The sequence below is a fragment of the Dermochelys coriacea genome, chromosome 6, assembly GCF_009764565.3.
Source record: "Dermochelys coriacea isolate rDerCor1 chromosome 6, rDerCor1.pri.v4, whole genome shotgun sequence".
Lineage (NCBI taxonomy): Eukaryota > Metazoa > Chordata > Testudines > Dermochelyidae > Dermochelys > Dermochelys coriacea.
Window position 1 is genome coordinate 15,213,601 of NC_050073.1, and position 19,820 is coordinate 15,233,420.

The 19,820-nt window shown below is 42.4% G+C and overlaps 1 protein-coding gene across 2 annotated transcripts in view; it reads right to left on the minus strand.

Moving 5' to 3' along the window:
- LRP5 (LDL receptor related protein 5) overlaps positions 1-19,820 on the minus strand; it is a 260,875-nt gene that overhangs the window by 7,208 nt on the left and 233,847 nt on the right. For both annotated transcript variants that reach the window (XM_038407882.2, XM_038407880.2), the window contains exons 16-19: positions 13,266-13,475; positions 9,232-9,357; positions 2,747-2,983; positions 1,983-2,093 (exon numbers count right to left, since the gene is read on the minus strand). In XM_038407882.2, the coding sequence (XP_038263810.1) occupies positions 1,983-2,093; positions 2,747-2,983; positions 9,232-9,357; positions 13,266-13,475 (684 nt within the window). The remainder of the gene's footprint in view (positions 1-1,982; positions 2,094-2,746; positions 2,984-9,231; positions 9,358-13,265; positions 13,476-19,820) is intronic.

Sequence of the window (19,820 nt, forward strand, 5' to 3'; positions counted from 1 at the left end):
AGTGTACTCTCCCCTCCTCCCCCCATGGTGTTTGTGTATTTTTAATTTCTTTGATGCAGCCAAAGTTGGGGTCAGACCCCAAGCTTGGGCAAATCAAGGTAGTACCACTGAAGACATTTGTGTTATCCCCAATGTACACCAGCGGAGGATCGATCCAGCCTTCAGTATTAGAGTTTGAACCATTCTACCTATCAGATGATCATTTTAAAGGGGCACTCAACTGGATTTGTTTTAAAACGGCCAATTAAAAAAAAAATCCAGTTTTGATAAAAGCATCCTTTGAACACTAAGTCCTGAATTTTTAAAAGATTTTTTTTTTTTTGGTTCCCCTGATGGACATTTTTCATCAAGCAAGAAACTAACTGAGGATCTGATTGCAGGATCAGGGCCTTGTGTATGCATCCTTGCAATTGCATGGAGACCAACTGTGGCTGTGCAGATTTAATTGCTGGACCAGGGCCTGAGTGCAGGAAAAAAAAGAAAACTGGCTATACATAAGATGCTGTCAAATGCACAAAAAATCTTTTTACTATTATTAAGGAGGAGGAATTGGGTGAGGGCTGCAAGAAGGTTAAAGAGGCTAGAGAAGAAGGGACAATTGGGGAATAGGAGAATATTCAACCTGAAGTTTCCAGGGTATAAGTTTGCAAATGAATTCATCTTCTATTGCTCTTCTCCTCTCCTATGCCAACCACCTTTCCTGCTCCCACTTTCTTTTCTCTGCTAATGAGGCTTCTCCTACATTCCCAGCCTTCGCTTGCCCCATCCCCTATTGTGCTTTTGAAGAGCGCCCTCCCATATGGGTCGAAAGCCTCATAAGCCCAGCTCATCCTTCCAATGCTGCCCCCTACTCTCACCTGTTCAACATGCTATTAGCCCTCACCTCTTAGTCCTGGTTGCTAATGAAACATGCCTCCCACTGCTGGTTCCCAGCATGAGGAAGGGTAGGTCAGGAACCAATCAGAAAGGGATGGGATGTGTAGGAATAATGCAGGCTAGGGGAGGAAGGAGTGAGGTACCCCGGCCTGGCTCCTTCTCCCAATCACTCCTCCCCCACCTGGCACAACACCCCTTATCAGCTCCCTCTCACACTTGAGAAACTTGCCGATCCCCAACATATTAAATACCTGGCCATTAGCCAGCCCCGTAAGATTTACATTCTTAGATGCTCTGTAGCATTTTCTATATAAACTCGGTGACTGATTTTGTTTGTTCATATAAGATTCCCAGAAGAGCGGCGTTCCTGCTTCTATCCCACAGCAGCACTTCAGAGTGAGGAGCTGCAACCGTTCAATTAAAACAGCCCCCTTTGTAGCAGAAAGTGGCTGTCCTTACTCCTCCCTGCTATTCAAAAGCTTTATGAGCTGTATGCCCAGGCATGGAAGGTGGGGGTGGGATGGGAAAAGGGGGGGCAGTTTTGGGCAGAACAGATAGGAATTTGCATTATGCCTTTCATGCTTCTCAAAGCATTTGACAAAATAATGGGCCAACTACAACTAAGGGCAAATGGAGTCGTCATCATAGGCTCAGCCATAACTCACACACAGCTCTGGTAATAAGAACTTCCGATTACATTTCAGCCAGGAAATCAAGGTCTCTCCTATGCTCTCTTGTCCCATATTCAATGTACCTTGCTGGATTACAACACAGTCATCTCTTGAGATAATTAAAGCTTGGATCTTGTAATGTAGATGAGGCTAAGCCTTGTTTTAACAGTGTTCCTGAACTGTGCAGCAGCCCTATGAACTCCAAGGCTACCAGTGAGTTGTAGTCAGGCCACCAACAGGGCTGTTGTTACACTGTAGACAGGAACTTAGAAAAAGCAGGACTAAGTTTAGCAGCAAGCTAGAGCTGGGTCTATCCCCCTAGATTCAGGGCCAGCCATAGCAGTAACAGTCAACATACACACACTTCAAACCGGTGCAGGAATGTAATGCCTGCATGCATGCAGACAGCTTTAATCTCAAACAAAGACCTCTCACCACACATGAGTTCATCGGAACCATCGATGCAATCTGGAAAGGAGTCACACTGCTGTTTTATGAGGATGCACTGGCCACTGGCACATCGAAACTGATTTGGGAGACAGATTGCTGCATGGGGAAAATATAACCGTTTAGTTAGCACACAAAATCTTAATCTAAATCAAATTATAACCTGCTCTGTGAAGTAACTGAACATTTTACGAAAACCAGACGTAACACATACAGCACTTGCTGTGTACACTACACTTTATCCACCTGGAAACTGAATCTCTGCATCACTGTCTAGTACTTAGGAGAAAAATGGTCAGCAAGACACACACAGTTTAGACAGTGTGTAATTCTGGCACGTATGAGCAATTACACAGCTGAAGTAGACAAGTGTTGATTAACATGAAAAAATCCCCCCCCCCCCCACAAAACAGAATATGCCATTAAAGCAACAGAATGGAGAGGAAATCTATTTCAGCTCCTGACAATCCAAGGTCTTTAGTCAAATTAGCCCTGTGTGTTTTTTTCCTATGTTTGCTTTGGATTTTAAACATAGACTGTATTTATTTTCCCTAAGGCTTACAAGTAGCTGATCAGATAACTTATGCAGTTATGGAAATGTATACTTTGAGGCATAGAAGAGGGGGTGGGGAGAGATGAAGAGGGAGACAAGGGAAGAATCAACATATTTTTGTATTTTTGGTTTCAGAGTAAAAAGGAAGGTCTTTAAATCATGGTCTTTAAAGCCAGGCACTCAGGACAATAAATCTTACTATTGCAGTCCGCTTCGTCGGATTTATCTTGGCAGTCAATTTCTCCATTACACCGCAAGCGGGCATCAATACATTGTCCTTTCTCACACTGAAACTGGGCTGCTGAGCATATAGGACAGCTATCTTCATCACTCTGATCATCACATTCTGGAAATCCATCACATCGCCATGCCATTGGGATACAATCTATCTCCCCAGTCGCACAGGTAAACTGGTCTGGGGAACAAGTTGGAGGTTCTGGAGACAAGAAAAACCACACATACTCATTTTAGTCCCAGTAAAAAGTTTATATATATAAAAAAGTGAAAGACTTTTCACAGATGGAAAACTTGTTATGTCCATGCTGAAATTCCTCTGTGAAAATGGCAAGTTTTCATCAAGAGATACTTTACAGTTTTGCCCAGGGAATAAATGTTTCCCAATTTGTAACAAAAAACTCTGTATGCTGCCAGAAGAGGCATGGTCTAGTTGTCTGAGAACTGGACTGGTGGCAGGGAACTCTGAATAAGTAACTTTGTGTTAGCAAGTTCTTTTTCAAAGAGATTTTCACATGGATTTCATATAAATGAATACTCACAAAAATATCAGTTTCCACTTGCAAAGCACAAACTGCTAGCTTCACTCACCTCTAATCCCTAAATTTCATTATCCTACGATATTTCTGATCATGGTTTAGTATAATCTTTATAACAAAACTGGCATTCTGGATGAACCAGTCACTAGTTTACCTAAACCAAATGTAACCCATGCTTACTCAGTATGTCTCTCTGTCCTTGTCTAGTGGCTAGTCCATGTATAGATGTTTGAGTCTGCTACAACGGTTTAAGATAAGAAACCTGGTGTTTCTTTGGCTTGGGCACTAGAGGCTCATGCTCTCTCATCCAGAGGACCTGGGAGCAATCTCCACCACAGCTGCCCCATCCAGCAGCATTGCATTAAACATCAGTGACTGGGTTAAGAACCAACTGCCAAAGGCACTTAAACATATATTACAACACAACAGCTAAGCCACTCCCTTTTGAATAATAATAATTAGCTCTCATATAGTACTTTTCAACTTTAGATATCAAATGCTTTACAAAGGAGGTCAATATCATTATCCCCATTTTACAGAAGGGGAAAATGAGGCAGAGAGAGATGATGTGACTTGCTCAAGGTCACCCAGCAGGTCAGTGGCAGAGCTGGAGATTGAAAAGACGGTTACCTTTCGTAACTGTTATTCTTCGAGATGTGTTGCTCACGTCCATTCCATTGTAGGTGTGTGTGCTCACCACATTCACCGGTGCCAAAAGCTTTTCCTTCAGTGGTATCCATAGAGGACCGGCTCTGGCGCCCTCTGGAGTGGCACATGTATGCCGTGGAATAAGGGGTGCCATCGGCTCCCCCCTCACTCAGTTCCTTTTTGCCAGAACTCAGACAGAGGGGAAGAAGGGCGGGTCATAGGATGGACATAAAGCAACACATCTCAAAAAACAACAGTTACAAAAGGTAACCGTCTTTTCTTCTTTTAGTGCTTGCTCACGTCCATTCCGTGGTAGATGACTCCCAAGCAGTACCACCAGAGGTGGGTAAGGAGTTCATGGATGTGTCAATTTCAACACAGCTGTGCCAAAGCCATGGTCATCTCTGGCCTGCTGAGTGATGGCGTAGTGCGTTGTGAACGTGTGTACTGAAGACCACGTCACGGCCCTGCAAATGTCCTGGATAGGGACATGTGCCAGGAAGGCAGCTGAAGATGCCTGTGCCCTCGTCAAGTGAGCCTTCACTACTGATGGAGGCACAGCCTGCGCCAACTCGTAACAAGTACAGATGCAGGTGGTGATCCAATTCGAAATCCTTTGAGAGGACACCGGAAGGCCTTTCATCCTGTCAGCGATTGCGATAAAGAGCTGGGTGGCTCTGCAGAAGGGCTTGGTGCATTCCAGGTAGAAAGCCAGGGCATGCCTGACAGAGTGTGCAGCCACCTCTTCTCATTGGTCATGTGAGGCTTTGGACAGAATACCAGGAGGAAGATATCCTGGTTGGCATGGAAGTGTGACACACCACCTTTGGCAGGAAGAATGGATGGGGCTGCAGCTGGATCTTGTCCTTGTAGAATACCGTGTATGGGAGCTCCAAAGTGAGAGCTTTAATCTTGGAGCCCGTCTCACTGAGGTAATAGCTACAAGGAATGCAACCTTCCATGACAAGTGGGAAAGGGAACAAGAAGCCATAGGCTCAAAGGGCAGACCTGTGAGCCTGGAGAGGACCAGGTTGAGGTTCTATTGGGGAACCGGGTCCTGAATTGGCAGAAAGTGTCTTTCAAAGCCTTTCAGGAACCTGATCGACATCTCATGCGAAAATACCAATCTACCCTGGATGAGATGATGGAAGGCCAATATGGCTGCCAGGTGCACCTTGATCTAAGAGAGTGCGAGGCCCTGGTGCTTTAAGTGAAGCAGATAATCCAGGCTGGACTGCAGAGATGACTGGGTCAGGGAGCTATTCTGCTCTGATGCCCAGCAGGAGAAACACTTCCACTTTGCCAGGTAAGTTGCAGTGATTGGGGCTTTCTGCTCTCCAAGAGAACCTGCTGTACCTGACTAGAGCAAGCTTGTTCCTCTGGATTCAGCGACGCAGCATCCAAGCTGTGAGGTGGAGAGAGGTGAGGTTTGGGTGCAGGAGCCAACAGTGCTCCTGAGAGAGAAGGTCCGGGTGGCTGTGAAGTCGCCACAGGGCTGCTATGGCCAGGTCCATGTGCATGCCGAACCAATGCTGGTGAGGCCATGCTGGGGCAATCATAATGACTCATGCCTTGTCCCCCTTGATTTCTGAGAGGACTTTGCTGATGAAAGGAATTGGCGGGAAGGCATACATCAGGTCTCCTGACCACAAAGGAAAAAGGCATCGGAAAGTGAGCCTCTGCCGAGGCCCTGGAGAGAGCAGAACTGATGACACTTTCTGCTCTGTCTGGTGGTGAACAGGTCCACTTGGGGAGTTCCCCACTTCTGGAATAGCATTCTGATGACCTCCAAGTAAAGGGACCACTCATAGTGAGAGACAAAGGACCTGCTGAAGTGATTCGCCAGCATGTTCTGGACGCTGGGGAGGTGTGAGGCTTCCAGGTGGATCACATGCTGAATGCAGAAGTCCCACAGAAAGAGGGCCTCCTGTCATAGAGCCAATGAATGAGCTGCCCCCTGCCTGCTGACATAGAACATGGAGGCTGTATTATCCATCAACATCTGCACCACCTGACCAGACAGTTGGGGAAGGAAGACACTGCAAGCCAGAAGGATGGCTCTGAGCTCCCTGATGTTTAAATGCAACGAGAGCGCCTTCCATGACCATAACCTGAATCCGCAGTGTACTGAGATGCACTCTACAGCCAAAGTTGGATGCATCTGAAATCAGGGAGACCAAGGGTCACAGGCTCGCAAACAGCACACCTTCCAACACCAGAATTGGGTTGGACCACCACTGCAGGAAGGTAAGTACCTGCGGCGGGATCATGATGACCGTGTCTAGGTGATGTCTGGCTAGGGAGTAGACCGATGCCAGCCACATCTGGAGGGGACGCCCAAGGCAAGGAGACATTGCAGCACCGTCACTGGTAGTAAGAAGGAACTGAGGGAGGGGGGAATTGGCGGCGCCCCTTACACTGGTGCATACACGTGCTGCACTAGAGGCAGTCCCCTACGGATACCACTGCGGGAAAAACTTCCAGCACTGGTGCATGTGGTGAGCACACACCTCTACAATGGAATGGACATGACCAAGCACTCAAAGAACCACCTAGATTTCCTGAGTCCCAGTCCAGGACCTACCCACTAGGTACCACTACCTCCCTAGAACTTGTAAATCAGCTGTATTAAAGAACTACAACAGATTACTACATTACACATTTGTTATAGTAAATATATAAGGCACAGTCTTATGTTAAGTGGTAGTGTCTGAAAATCAATGAAATGTTGTTAGAACTCTCATACTGATCTTCCAGGAGGAAGATGAAGTCAACAGCAACAATATATTCATCCAATGGCTCCGTGGTGACAATGTTACTGAACTTATTGTATACCAAAGGCTGCATAATACAGAAGGGCGCAGCATGGCCACCTTACAATACAGAATTCTCTTTCAACAGCCAGCATAAGCAAAATCTCCCTCTTGGTGACAATGGGAAAAATAATCATCAATAGGTGCTTTTGTGTTTTTCTTAAAGCCCCATCTCCCAGAGTTATGCGACTACATGAGAAATCTGATCTTTCATTTAAAATAAAGTTTCTAGCCCTCTTGGTTGTGGAGAAAAGCTTGAAAAAGTGACCCAAGTGTATTTCAGCAGTTCAAAACCCAAAAGGCAAATAACAAGAACCCAACATTTATTATTTTTAATCTCATGATTTTTAAGCCAGTTGTGATTTTTGAGGTCTGAGTCACGATTTTTGATTGCTTGGAGTTGGCAATACTGAGTAACTCAACGGTAACCAATCAATTAACAGCTCTGAATAAACTAATGTGTCACCTACACAAATAACTGGGAAAACTCAGGAATGAAAACTAATCTGGATTTCCTATTCAGACACAACATTTCCAGGCAATGCAGAAAATGAGAATGACCAGCTCTTCCCTGGAAGCTGAATTCAGCCACTGAGCTGCATTTAATATCGCACCCTGTTGCAGCGAGCAAATACAAATTTGGGCCTAAAACTGGTCAAAGCATCTGTGGGTAGACACTCTGCAACGCATTTTTATCAGGCTACTGAAAGACACTGGCTCAGGGCTGCTAATGCTGCAGACAGGATGCATCAGAAAGTCTTAGCAGGCTCTGGATCAGCTTAGGATAAAAATGAACAAAGACCAAAAGGGAGGCCCTAAATTTGTTAGATTTATAGCAGAAGATAATGAAACAGTGGGAGGTAAGAAATCTCTCACTGGCAATGTCTTGCAGGAGCAGCAGATTGAGAAATACGAGTAGACTGATTTATTTATTTTTTGGCCTCCAGAAGTAACCACTACTACTCTGAAACCACATAGTGTGTTGTGGTCATGGGAAAGAAAACAGTTTACAATGGAAATGACTTCCCCTGGGGAGGTCAGAGTTCAGCCAGCACATGAAATCTAGAGAGAAATGAATATATTTTTTCAAAAAGCTTGAGTGCAGCGATAAAGCTAAAATATTGAAGATATGAGACCTCCCAGAAGAAATGAGTTTGTTTGTTTTTTTTTTTAATTCCCCCAGCAAGTGCAGTGCTACAAATAGTGAAAACTCCTGGGGTTGCGAAAGAAGCAGGAAAGCATAAAGTGGGGGATTAAGAGAGCTACTATAATGAACAGGGTCACTATCCATCTTGGGATTGCCAGAATTGTCTTGATTTTATTAGCAACGGAGTACATCAAAGTCATGCTCTGACACTAATTTCCGGGTTTGCGAAATGTCGCATATGGCCTTATGACGTGTCAGCACTATCCTGTGCCACATTATGTTATCACAGCCTAATGCAACATGGTCACACTCTACCAAGCACGTGTATAGCACAACAATCAAATCAGTCACATCAGACAAACTTCAATAAGTATCAGTACATGTGCTAAATCTTCCGAGGCCCAGAGGGGCATTTTGCGGGCAATGAAGACAGAGACATAGATTCAAAGATCAAAACACCAAACCTTATGGAGTAAGGGCCAAGTTTTGACCATGGATGCACCTGTTACTTCCACAGGCAGTGTGTGTGTGCATCCCAACATTGAATCTGGGCTCATGTTTCCTACAGAAATGTGTAGATATCTTTAGTCAGACCCTACATACATTAAAGAAAGTGCAGGTGACATGACTGGGTTAAAGTTTATCACAGCGGAATTTGTGACCACACATTGGGAGGAGAGGGGGCAAACATGCATGTGAGTGGAGGGGATGAAAGGAAGCACCACTAATGTAAATTAGCAGGAAGGCGAGCAAGTCAGCCTTTGTGTTCTCCGTTTCCCCATTTCCCCCCTCTCTTCTATTGGTTCTCAGTATTAGGAAAATAAAGCAAAGCAGATCTGAGTTCTCATACTCTGCTCTTCCTTATGAGTGCACTTCCTGTTGACACAGATGGAAGTTCTGGACATGGACGGAGATTGAAAGATGGAAGAAGAGATCCACCATGCAGAGCTAAGACCGGTCTTAACAGAATACCTGTGCAAAAGTTATAAATACATACAGTTTGAGTGGGAGTTTCAGAAGCATTCAGCATTGGCCAAACTGCTCCTCCATTGAAGTCAATGGGAGTTTTACCATTCACTTTAATGAGAGCAGAGTTGACTTTTGAAAATCCCATCCTTTAAAAACCAAAGACAGTTGAAAATAAATTCTCATTTGACTATTTGTCAACACTTAATAGCATCTTAAACATATGACGCCGACAAGCCCAAATCTGACTATGCAGCTTCTTGACCCCAGAAGCTCTGAGAGTCTTTATGGATATGTGTGCCCTAAATAAAAAGCCCAGTTAAATTAATTCACTTACCTCCACATGTTAAGAGGTTCTGTAAAAGTACCAGGTGATCTGGGCATGAGCATCTTGGGGTTCCATCTCCTTTTGCAATGCAGATGTGTGAACAGCCACCATTGTCACGGGAACATGGATGTGCAGCTGTATAAACAACACATGGAATGGAATACTGTACACTGTCAATAAATCAGGATGTTCAGCTAGTGCAAAGCTGGTTTCTGTAAGAAACCCTTTGCAGCAGTAAAGTAATGGTACCTCTTACTAGACATGAACACAGTAAATGCATGACTTCCCAGGTCACTACTCAAAACCTGATTTATAGTCTCTCTAGGCATATTGCTCCAGAACACTAAGATATATGGACTTCTCAGAAATCCTTTAAATATTTAGAAACTCAGATGCAAAGAAACTAGTAGAAGCTTCTTGTAAAGACTACACTTAAAGAATGAGTATACTTTATCTGCATTTCATCTGCGAACTGGACGTCAAAAAGAGACGGGATACTTTTGTTTAAACCAAATAAAAGGCCTCTTCAGTACACTTAATCTCGAAGGACCCCAAAATTATTTACAAAACTGAAGTACACATATGTACACACATAAAACAACATATGTGGGCCAACATTTTAAAAAAAAAAAGTAGGTACAGTTAGGCTTCTAAACCCAGATTTAGGCATTTAGGTAAGTAGCCTGATTCTCAAAAGTGCTAAGGACTTAATAGCTCCTCAAATGGGCAACCTAAATAGACAAGACAGACAAAGGGTGGGAGGAGAGAGAGAGGTAAAGTTACTTGTCCAAGGTCCCACAGCAGACAGATGGCAGAGCTGGGAATAGAATGCAGGTCTCTCGAGTCTAATGCCCAATCTACTGGATTACATCACTTCCTGTATGTGCCTACGTTTAAGCACATGCGGAAATGTCTTGTTGGAGTGGAGCCCATATTTGTTGTCACAGAATGATGCATTCTTGGATACAGTACTAATAAGTTCAATGATTTTTACAGGAGGGGCGCGAATCCATATAAAAATAGCTAATTATTTCTGTGCCAAATGTGCTCTCCATCTGCTCAAACTCGTTAATCAGGCATTTAGCACAGAAATCTGCCTTCTCTTTTAACAAACATATTATTTTTATATATAGTTTTAAGATGCCACTGCATGCAGCGTGGACTGTTGGAAGAGCAAAAGAAAAACAATGTTTTTTAAATTGTTCTGTTGCAACAGAGATTCATCTTTAAAGGGCAAGTTTCAGATTTCAGCCCTGAAGGGCAATTCTTTTCAAGTGTGACTCAAAGTAGAAAGCAGGATCCTTGCCATAAAGAAAATAAAGCACTTTCCTGCCCTCCCCCGCTTTTTTTTAAACCATTCATGATTTAGCATGTGAAAATCGTTTCCCAATTCTCTGAATTGTGCTTAAATTAAAAAATAAAATCCCTTTGCAGCAGTAAAGTAATGGTACCTTTGAGAGACACTGGGAGTGGAGCAAGGAGATGCTAAAGAAAAGGCTAAGAACAGTGAATATTACATATTGTGAAAGAAAAGGGATTAATCTTTTTCAAAATTCTAGAAAAAATGCGCTAAAATGGCTTCAATCCCCCCCTTTTTTTTTTTAAATACAATGAATGATTCCTACACTCTTATTTTCGAAATTTGAGGGTTTCAGTGCTTATAAAACAAAGATTAGCAAGAGTGCAAGCAATCACCACACGGGTTTCCCCCTACACAGGACTGCCAATGCAGCCGCCTCCTGCTATTCTAGTTAATGGCTTTTTCAAACAGTAGGGGTAATGGGTGGATGGAAAGAGAGATTTGAAAATATCAGGACATTTTCTTTCCATGCGTCTTTCAACCTCCAGAGAAGTTATCAATCACAGTTTATTAGATGAGTAGATAAAAGAAACAGACATAGTATCCTAAAATTAAACACACACACACAGAATCACCCTCAACCTTTACGTCTCCTCCCCTAGCCCCTTTTGTATTGGGCATATTTTTCCTTTCCCCACCACTCCTTTACTCTTCCTTATTCTGCCGTTCTGTCTCTTTCATTCTCTGCATCTTTCCACAATCTTTTCTCTCTCTTTCTCTCTTTTTTTTAATTCTCTTCCTCTTTGTGGGAGGTTTTCTCGGATCCTTCCCCTCCTCGATCCCCCAGTTAACATCTTCCTCTCTCCCCAAAGGCCCTGTACCATCCTTCTTCCAGATGTGGAGAGTTTGACAGAAGGCCTCCTGTATCTCATCAGCACTTCTCTGTCAGTCAGCTAGAAGGGACCCATTACCACCATCCCCAGGGGCTCAGTGTCTCTACAGTTCTAACATCTGCTGGTTCCCGGAGAAAGAAACCAAATGTGGAACCAGATTATGGTACGTTTCCACTAACCCACTGGTGCAGCTCCTTGTTCTGCTTGCTCAAGTCTTGGCCTCATTACTATTACTTACATAATAACATCAACATGCACGGTGCGTTACAATAACAAAGACAGAATCCCTGTGCTGAAGAGCTTGCAATCTAAATGAAAGGTTTCAGAGTAGCAGCCGTGTTAGTCTGTATTCGCAAAAAGAAAAGGAGTACTTGTGGCACCTTAGAGACTAACAAATTTATTAGAGCATAAGCTTTCGTGAGCTACAGCTCACTTCATCGGATGCATCCGATGAAGTGAGCTGTAGCTCACGAAAGCTTATGCTCTAATAAATTTGTTAGTCTCTAAGGTGCCACAAGTACTCCTTTTCTTTTAATCTAAATGAAGACAACAAAAAATAAACAGGCACAGAAACCAACCCCTTCTCCCCCCCCCGGAGGGAGATGAAAAGGGAAGGACAAGCCTACGATTAGGTGATCACTTGGAAGGCTAATACGCACATCCTAAAATTAACGAAGGATGCGTCTCCCCCATATTTTTTCTCTTTCCTCTTCTTTCTGGATCTCTCCCTTCTCCCAGATTATGTCTGACCTCCAGCACCGCTCTCTAGGAGAAGCAAAGTGAAACAGACAGTCCTAGCCAGTTTTCACTGTTCCTTTTGTTACAACAGTGTTTCAAACTGGCATGCCTGCTACTTCACTATGTTTTGTCCACTGTTGTTTCTTAGGTAGGGGAGGCAGGGCAAGCAATACATAGCTTCTCCTCCCTTAATTCTCTCCCCCCAGGATCACCAGGATCAGTGGAGATGTATTTCAGCAAACTATTTTAAAAGGAGCCCTCTTCCACGCTTTGCAATTCAACAAAAGCCCCCCTTGGTCCTTGATGCCTCACTGGTTTAGAGAGACAGATGTAAAGCACAGCTATTTTTCTTATAGCCGATTCCCCTAATATTATGTGGAATAACTCACTTATGGTACACAGTAAACCACATTTGATCACAGGTTTGCAATGGTGAAAGGCTACTATAATTAACCTCTGCATCAAACAGCTGACATCTAGTTTTTCTTTGTTTTTATTTTCTAAGCTGCTTCGGGAGCAATTTGTATTATGCATGTGCATGCTGAATAGATTGCTAACTATTACGACATCAAATAGCCATCTTTCTGTGCAGAGATAATTCAGGAATGGGAAAAGAGGTTTGCATTACCTTCTCTTCTGGGAGGTCCATCCTGCAAGGTGCTGAGCACACTGGACTGGCCGCAATCCAGCTAAGAACTTATTTGAAGTCAATGAGGCTGGTCACATGCTTAAGTGCTTAGCTGGGTTGAGGCGAGAGTGTTCAGCACCCCTCACAATCAAGCCCTATGCCTGTATTTTGTGTACAAATTGTCTTTTCTTTAGAGCAGGATTCTGTCTTGTAAGTCTGTAGAACGCCTGGTGTATTTTTGGGTGTTACATAAATAGCCAAAATTATATGCACCATTTTTCATTGGCAAAAAAACTCCCTGGTTTCAAACAGTGCTTACTAAAAAACCCTGCTACATTCTGTTTAAAATGAACACAAAAACTCACAACAAGTCAGAAACTGAGGAATCAGAAATGCTAGGATACACACTGGGTGTCTGATTCAGAAGCTTAAGAGAAACCAGCACCAGAGCAATCAAGAATACATGACACTGAAATAAACTTACAAAATTCATCCATATCAACTTCTTCCACTGCATGAATGCCTGTCAAGTGAGCAATTCGGCCTTGGATTCTAGTCCTCTTGTATCCACTTGTTTTCTCAACTCTCTCAATCATCTGCTGCTGACGGTCAATCCAGTACAAGTGATTCCCCAACACAGTCAGTCCCATTGGCTGCAGGATATTGGAGTCCTCCAGTGTGACACGGTTAGCTCCTGCAACAATCAAAGCTAAAGCAAATATAGGTTTTGCAAAGAGAAACTTTTGTCTCACCTTTTCTTTTCTCTTTTATAATAAAGTGTACTTGTTTCTAAAACACGCTTTATCCTTCAAACAAGCTTATTACCATGAATAAATTTTGAATACATTTTTTTTGATCCAGTGCAACGGGAAATGTTTCCACAGGCTCAATTTAAAAAAATTATTCACTTTCAAGCATTGACAGGCAAGCTCTACTCTCAGACATGCATATACTGAACTATCAATGGGAACCATCTCTGGGCAGTAGAGGTTAGAATTTTTCCCTACAAGTTAAGGTCTCATGGAAGATATTTCTTGAAAGAGGCATTCAAATTTTTTAAAATAGTACTTATTTAGTTTTCCAATAAAAATCTAGATAGAACATTAAGTACTGATGCTATTCTTTAAAAACAGAAAGCTGATAATTCATTGGTGTCACAGTGACTGGTGCTATATAAAAACCCTAGATACATTTAATGTTATGTACATACATAAACACTCATACACAACACACATAGGTACACACATGCACACAACATTAAAACAACTCTCTGTTAAGCACATTAAGGTTGCAAAATTAAGCATTCAAAAGTTAGAAAATGCCAAATTTTAGGTTGCCCGTGTAATCTTTATTCACCCTCCTGATGCATATACACTATGATACAGTCTTTAATTACATAATCACACACTTTTTTTTCTCTACAGGATCCCTGCCTTATTCTGGGCACAGAGAATGAATCAGGGCTGCAGAGAGAATGAACCTATTTGTAAGATCCCTGCTTCATTTACTCTAGAAGCTGGAAGTTCTGTAGGGCATAGCATGGGGCCTGCAGGTGGAGAAAGGTGGATTTGTTGTTTTTTTCCCCAGTAGTGATTTCCCACAACATTCAGCAGCTCTTCCTATTTCCTGCTTTCTGCCCTGCACTCCAGTTGTCAGCAGCAGTTCCCCCACTCCACCCATCAATTGCCCAATAGCAAAGTGCAAAAGCCAGCTCAGTTGCTGCGATGGGCATCAAAGCTCCTGCTGCAGAGGGCAGGCTCAGCAGCAGAAGGAGGGAGGTATTGAGAGGGAAATGAGGCAGATGGTTTATTCAGGCTGTAGTCAGACCCTTGAAAATGGAGATGAAGTGAAAGTGCTTTGGGAGGAAGGCGGCAAAGCGACAGGCAGTGATGAGATAGTCTGATCAATGATGGGGCATGATAGTATAGATGAGCTTGGAAGTGGGGAGAGGCTGAATGGAGAGAGTAGCAGGCTCTAAGACAGGAAGGAGAAAGATGAGGGGACAGCGTGGAAAGAATGGACGAAACAAAGATGGTGAGGGGGAACACACTCATAATACAAAACCCGTGTCAGTATTTCAACAACGATCTCAGACGTCTTATTTCCACAGGACAGAGATTCTAGGCTCACTTTCCAAGCGCCTGACCCTTATAAAGTTGCATCTAAGGCAGAGCTGTTGTCACCTCTAGAGCATTTTACAGTATTTGAAAATGGTTACTAAGAAGAACTGAGTTAACTGATGCAACAGACCAGGCCATAGCACGATAAGCATCACGTCAGCTCACCGTGACTGACCCTCAACCCAGCAGGATTTAATTGTGGTTCATCGACGTCATGCTGACCATGACTCGTGCTGGTCTGCATTGACTAGTCTGCTGTGGTCAGTGTCATGTCAGCTAAATCAATCATTTACAATTGCGTGTGAACGCTGTAGCAATTTGTATTATAGCCCAGTCTACATTTAGACTGTAAGCTCCATGGGGCAGGGAGAGTCTCTCCCTCTACATTTTCAGGAAACTGTCCCAGGCTTGGTTTGGGCCTCTACCTACTGATAGAATACCAGTTATTATTACTACCAGTACTACTACTACTAAATGAATGCAGTACACACTGGCAAAGGGAGAGGTAAGGGCACAAATCCTGTTGTATGCTAAACAATGTCCATGCGGATGCATCTGAAAACCGACCACATTCTACTTCCTACCTCCACATACTATTTCCTTCATACTTCCTTTCATGTGCCCAATCATTCAGTAAGCCTAATTTTAGCATTTGGAAGAAATGGGATAAAAATCGAAGTGGTGTTTCACCTCTAAACAACAACAACAAAATCAAATAATCAGTCCTATGATTCAAAACACTCTGAGCTAACATTTTAAATTAGTTAAAATTTGTGGCTGCTTTTAACCTTTACTGTTGGCAATCTGATAGTGTTTGTTGTACCATTTTTGTGAAAAGTGCTTAAAAAGTTGTAACTTTTTTTGTAGTTCTTTTCCATAATGACAGCCCCTGAATCATTCTCTTACATCAGAGAAACCACTTGCAGTTGGTTTCTGCCTATGTGTACCAGATGTATTCCAAAAGAAATGAAAAATGTACTGGACGATGTGAGTCAGTGGTATCTCTGCTCTAAGATTTAATTATGGAATAATGATAATTGTGACTAACTTGCTCTTTTCCTCTCTGGCATTTAAACTTTTTTTTTTTAATGCCCACAAAATAAGATTACAGAATTTGGATATACAGTAAAAACGTTAATCAGCACTAGAGTCAACTAATTTGCTGAATAAATTACTTAAGAGCTCAGCCATGCATGCAAATAAAACATTTCTTTCAATTACTGCTGCTATTAAATTTGTCCAAAAGATTACAGCGTACAAAGACTCTTACTATACTGCTAAAAGGAGCACTGCCAGTACACGCAGATTATTTTAAATTAAAGGAAAAATATATGGAGGCCAAGAATTTCCTGATTAATTCTAAAATTAATTCTCTCACACATTTAGGCAACACTAGCCCTCTCCAGTGGGAAATAACTAGTGCTAGTAAGGTTTATGGAAGAAATGCATTCAAGTCCTTGTCAGACATTGACTGCTTCCCTTCATCCTGGGCCACTGAAAATGGGGTGTGGGGGAAGGGGACCTCCTGTAATGCTGTAGTACCAGGAGTACAGATCACAGTGGTGAGCAGAGAACTGAGAGTATACAGTAAAACAGATTCCGAAACCATGGTCCATGGACCAACACAGCTGGTGGTCCACAGAGAGCTGAGGGCCTCAATGCAAATAGTAGCCTCTCCATTGATTACTCTGGGGATTGGCTCAGGCTCCGAAGGCTGATCATTACTTCTGAGGCTTCCACCCCCCGCAAAACATGCAGATTTGAGTGATTTAGAAATGCAAAAGAATAAAAAAAAATTGATGGGAAGAAGGTGCTGGACCTGCAGCCTGGGGGATTAAGTGCTTGGACCCTGATCCTGCAAGATGTGGAACACCCTTAACATTGGAGTCAATGGAACTGGAGTTCTCGGCACCTTGCAGAACTGGGCCCTGGGTGCTGGAGCCAGCAGAGTGAGGTTCAACTGTGCTGACAGACCATAGTATTGGGCTACATTATAAAAACCCAGATGAACCCATTTCTTAAGAGAAGCAGGAATACATTGAAGGAGCCTTTTTATTCCATCAACAATTTTATATTTAAAAACATTAAAAACTGGCCAAATTCATTTAAAATTAAAAAGAAAGTTAATGCTTCCTGTCCTGAAATGGTGCAGGTTTCACATAATCAACTGCGTCTCCCCCTTTCACAAACCGGTAAGAGGCTGCCTCTCTCCCAGCGACTTACTGCAGAGGCACCTGAGCGGAAGTCCCAGTGGGGCTGCTGGCAGGGTGTTCTCAGCTAGGGGCTGTGTTGCCTTTTAACATGGTTTCCTGGACCCAGGTCTGAGACAGCCTGAGTTTGTTAGCTTGCAGGAGCACTGGAAGACCAATGTTTTCACTTCCTTTGTGGGACAGAACTGTGTTGGGGATTGTGTGTGGAGGATGACTAATGAGTCTATATATGGTACTCCTTTGACCCCCCCCCATCCTTGTGGTATCTGAGGACCTCACAGTCTTAATGTGTTGATGCTCACAAATATGTCTGTGAGATAGGGAAGTACTATTGTCCTCATTTTATAGATGGAGAACTGAGGCACAGAGAGACTAAGGGGCATGCCCAAGGTTACACAGGAAGTCCATGGCCAAGCAGGGAACTGACACTGGGTCTCCCAAGTCCCAGGCTACTGCCCTTACCATGGGACAATCCTTACTCCATGTGTGTTACAGTTATATTGTCACTGGGTTATTTGATCATGGGTCATTTACAGCTCTAGAGAGTCATCAGTGATTTTTTAAAAGAGCGCCTAAGGGTGCTGAGAGCACTGGATCGTGGGCACCTCTGTATTGTAGTTTAGGAAAAAAAATAATGAATAAATAAAGAATAGTTTCTCAGTAGCATTCTCCTTCTGGTTAAGTAATAAAAATGATAATGAAAAACATGTTACAAGTTAAAGTAGTATCTAATTTCCTTAGTGATTAAACACTTCGATTTCCAGTATGAAATAAATGTGTAATCTTTTGAAGGTGGAAATTAGAAATCAAATGAAAAAAAAAACATTATGAAAAGCTTGAAGGACAAATAATTCCCCTATTTACATTTCCATCAAACACAAAGTATTTGTTCTGACCTCAAATAAAATTTTTCAAACTCTTTCAGCTATTTAAAAATAAAATAAACAAGTTATATTACTCAACTGGTGGCAAACTGAAGTTGTTTGCAAAGCCTTATGAAATCCCCAAAAGCAGCAATAACTCAAAGCTGGTGGGGTGTGGTCAGAGGCAGGGCACAGGGCTAAACCCTTAGTTATGAAAATGAAAGTCCTACAGACAAGACCATGTAACACCTTCCCTGAAAATTAAACATTGGACAGCTTAGTTGCTGTTCTGCCACTTTCAACATGGTGCTGTAAAATATCTAGATTTGGTGCAAGTTTCAAAAAAATGTGTCATCTCCTTCCCCTAATTCTGCAAGAGGGAAAGGATGCCTAGCACTGCCTAATCAGAATAAAAATATACAACACAACCTTTTGATCTGATTTTTCATGATCACCTCAGTTTACATTAGAATCCTTCTGTGTATGTGTTTTTGTTTTAATGTGTTTTGCCCAATGCACAATTTATTTCTTATGGTCTCATTCAAGCCAAGGTCCTTTTGGCTGTCGATTCTCTTCGAGGCTTGCAATATGAAAATACAAAGCATTTTTAAACGCAAAGATGTGCTGTTAACTTTCCAAAAATCAACAGCTCAGTGGATCAAATTACAGTGAGTTCACCTGTATCAAACATACCCATATCTCTCTGGCTACGAGAGGCATACCCTCTGGTTAATCAACATTACAGATTTTCTTTTATCCCTACAGTTTTCCCCTTTCATCTTCTCTATAGCATCTTATTTTCTAGCTGCTTCCCCTTTATGTTCATCAAATAAATATATGTTATAAGCACCGATTCAAGACTAAGCAGAGGAAGTTTAGTTTTTCTTGTAACATGATCCACCTAATTTAAGGTGCTACATCTGTAGTGTTCAGATGAAGTTCTTTAGGGGAACACAGACCAGCTACAATGGAAGCCACAATGTGCTATCCCCTGCCAAAACTATGACTATTGCATACTGGTCATCATTCACCTAGTACCACCTGAGTCCTAAGTCGCTTCTAATATACATATCACTTAGCAAACAAAAAAAGAGAAAAGAAAAAAAACAGATCGCTTCCCTGAGAAATTGACAGTGCATTATAATTAGGGCTTCTGTTTTTCAGGGTTTATTAATTTCATTTTTCAGGTTTTATTTGTTTAGCAATTTTTGAGTTCCATGTAGATGTCAAAAAAATGGGGGCTTTGAGGGCTCTCTCTTTGCTTATGCACATAGTACTCGTTCAAACAGCACTACATTAAAGCACACGGGGGATACTTGAGTGCGCACCAGCAGGGTTTATATGTGCCAATTAATTCTCAACACATTGGTGCACTTTAGAAACCTCCTTCTCATAGTCTAAATGGAGCGATAATGCACACAAGCCCGTATATACAAGCCAGGGAGGAGAGACATCACTTACATAAACAAACTGCACTGGGAAAGAGGGGAAGTCAACAGAAACCGATTAACCATTTACAAAGTTTTTCCAGTGTTTATTGGATAAACGCTTTTTTTAAAAAAAATTGGGAGTGTTTTATTGGTGTTTACCAGTTAAAACCTGAAATCGGTAGCCCAAATTATAATTTATGATTTGTATTACTGTAGCACTTCCCAGCCCCAATGTGCTAGGTGCTGAATGTACACAGAGACAGTCCCTACCTTAAAGAGCTTACAATCCAAAATGCCAACAAAAAGCCAACCCATCTGTCAACTAGCTTCAACTCAAAACTGCAAACATTCTAAGTCTGGGTATTTTCGTGAATATTTTACATATATAAAAACAACAAGACTCAATTCTTTCGCAC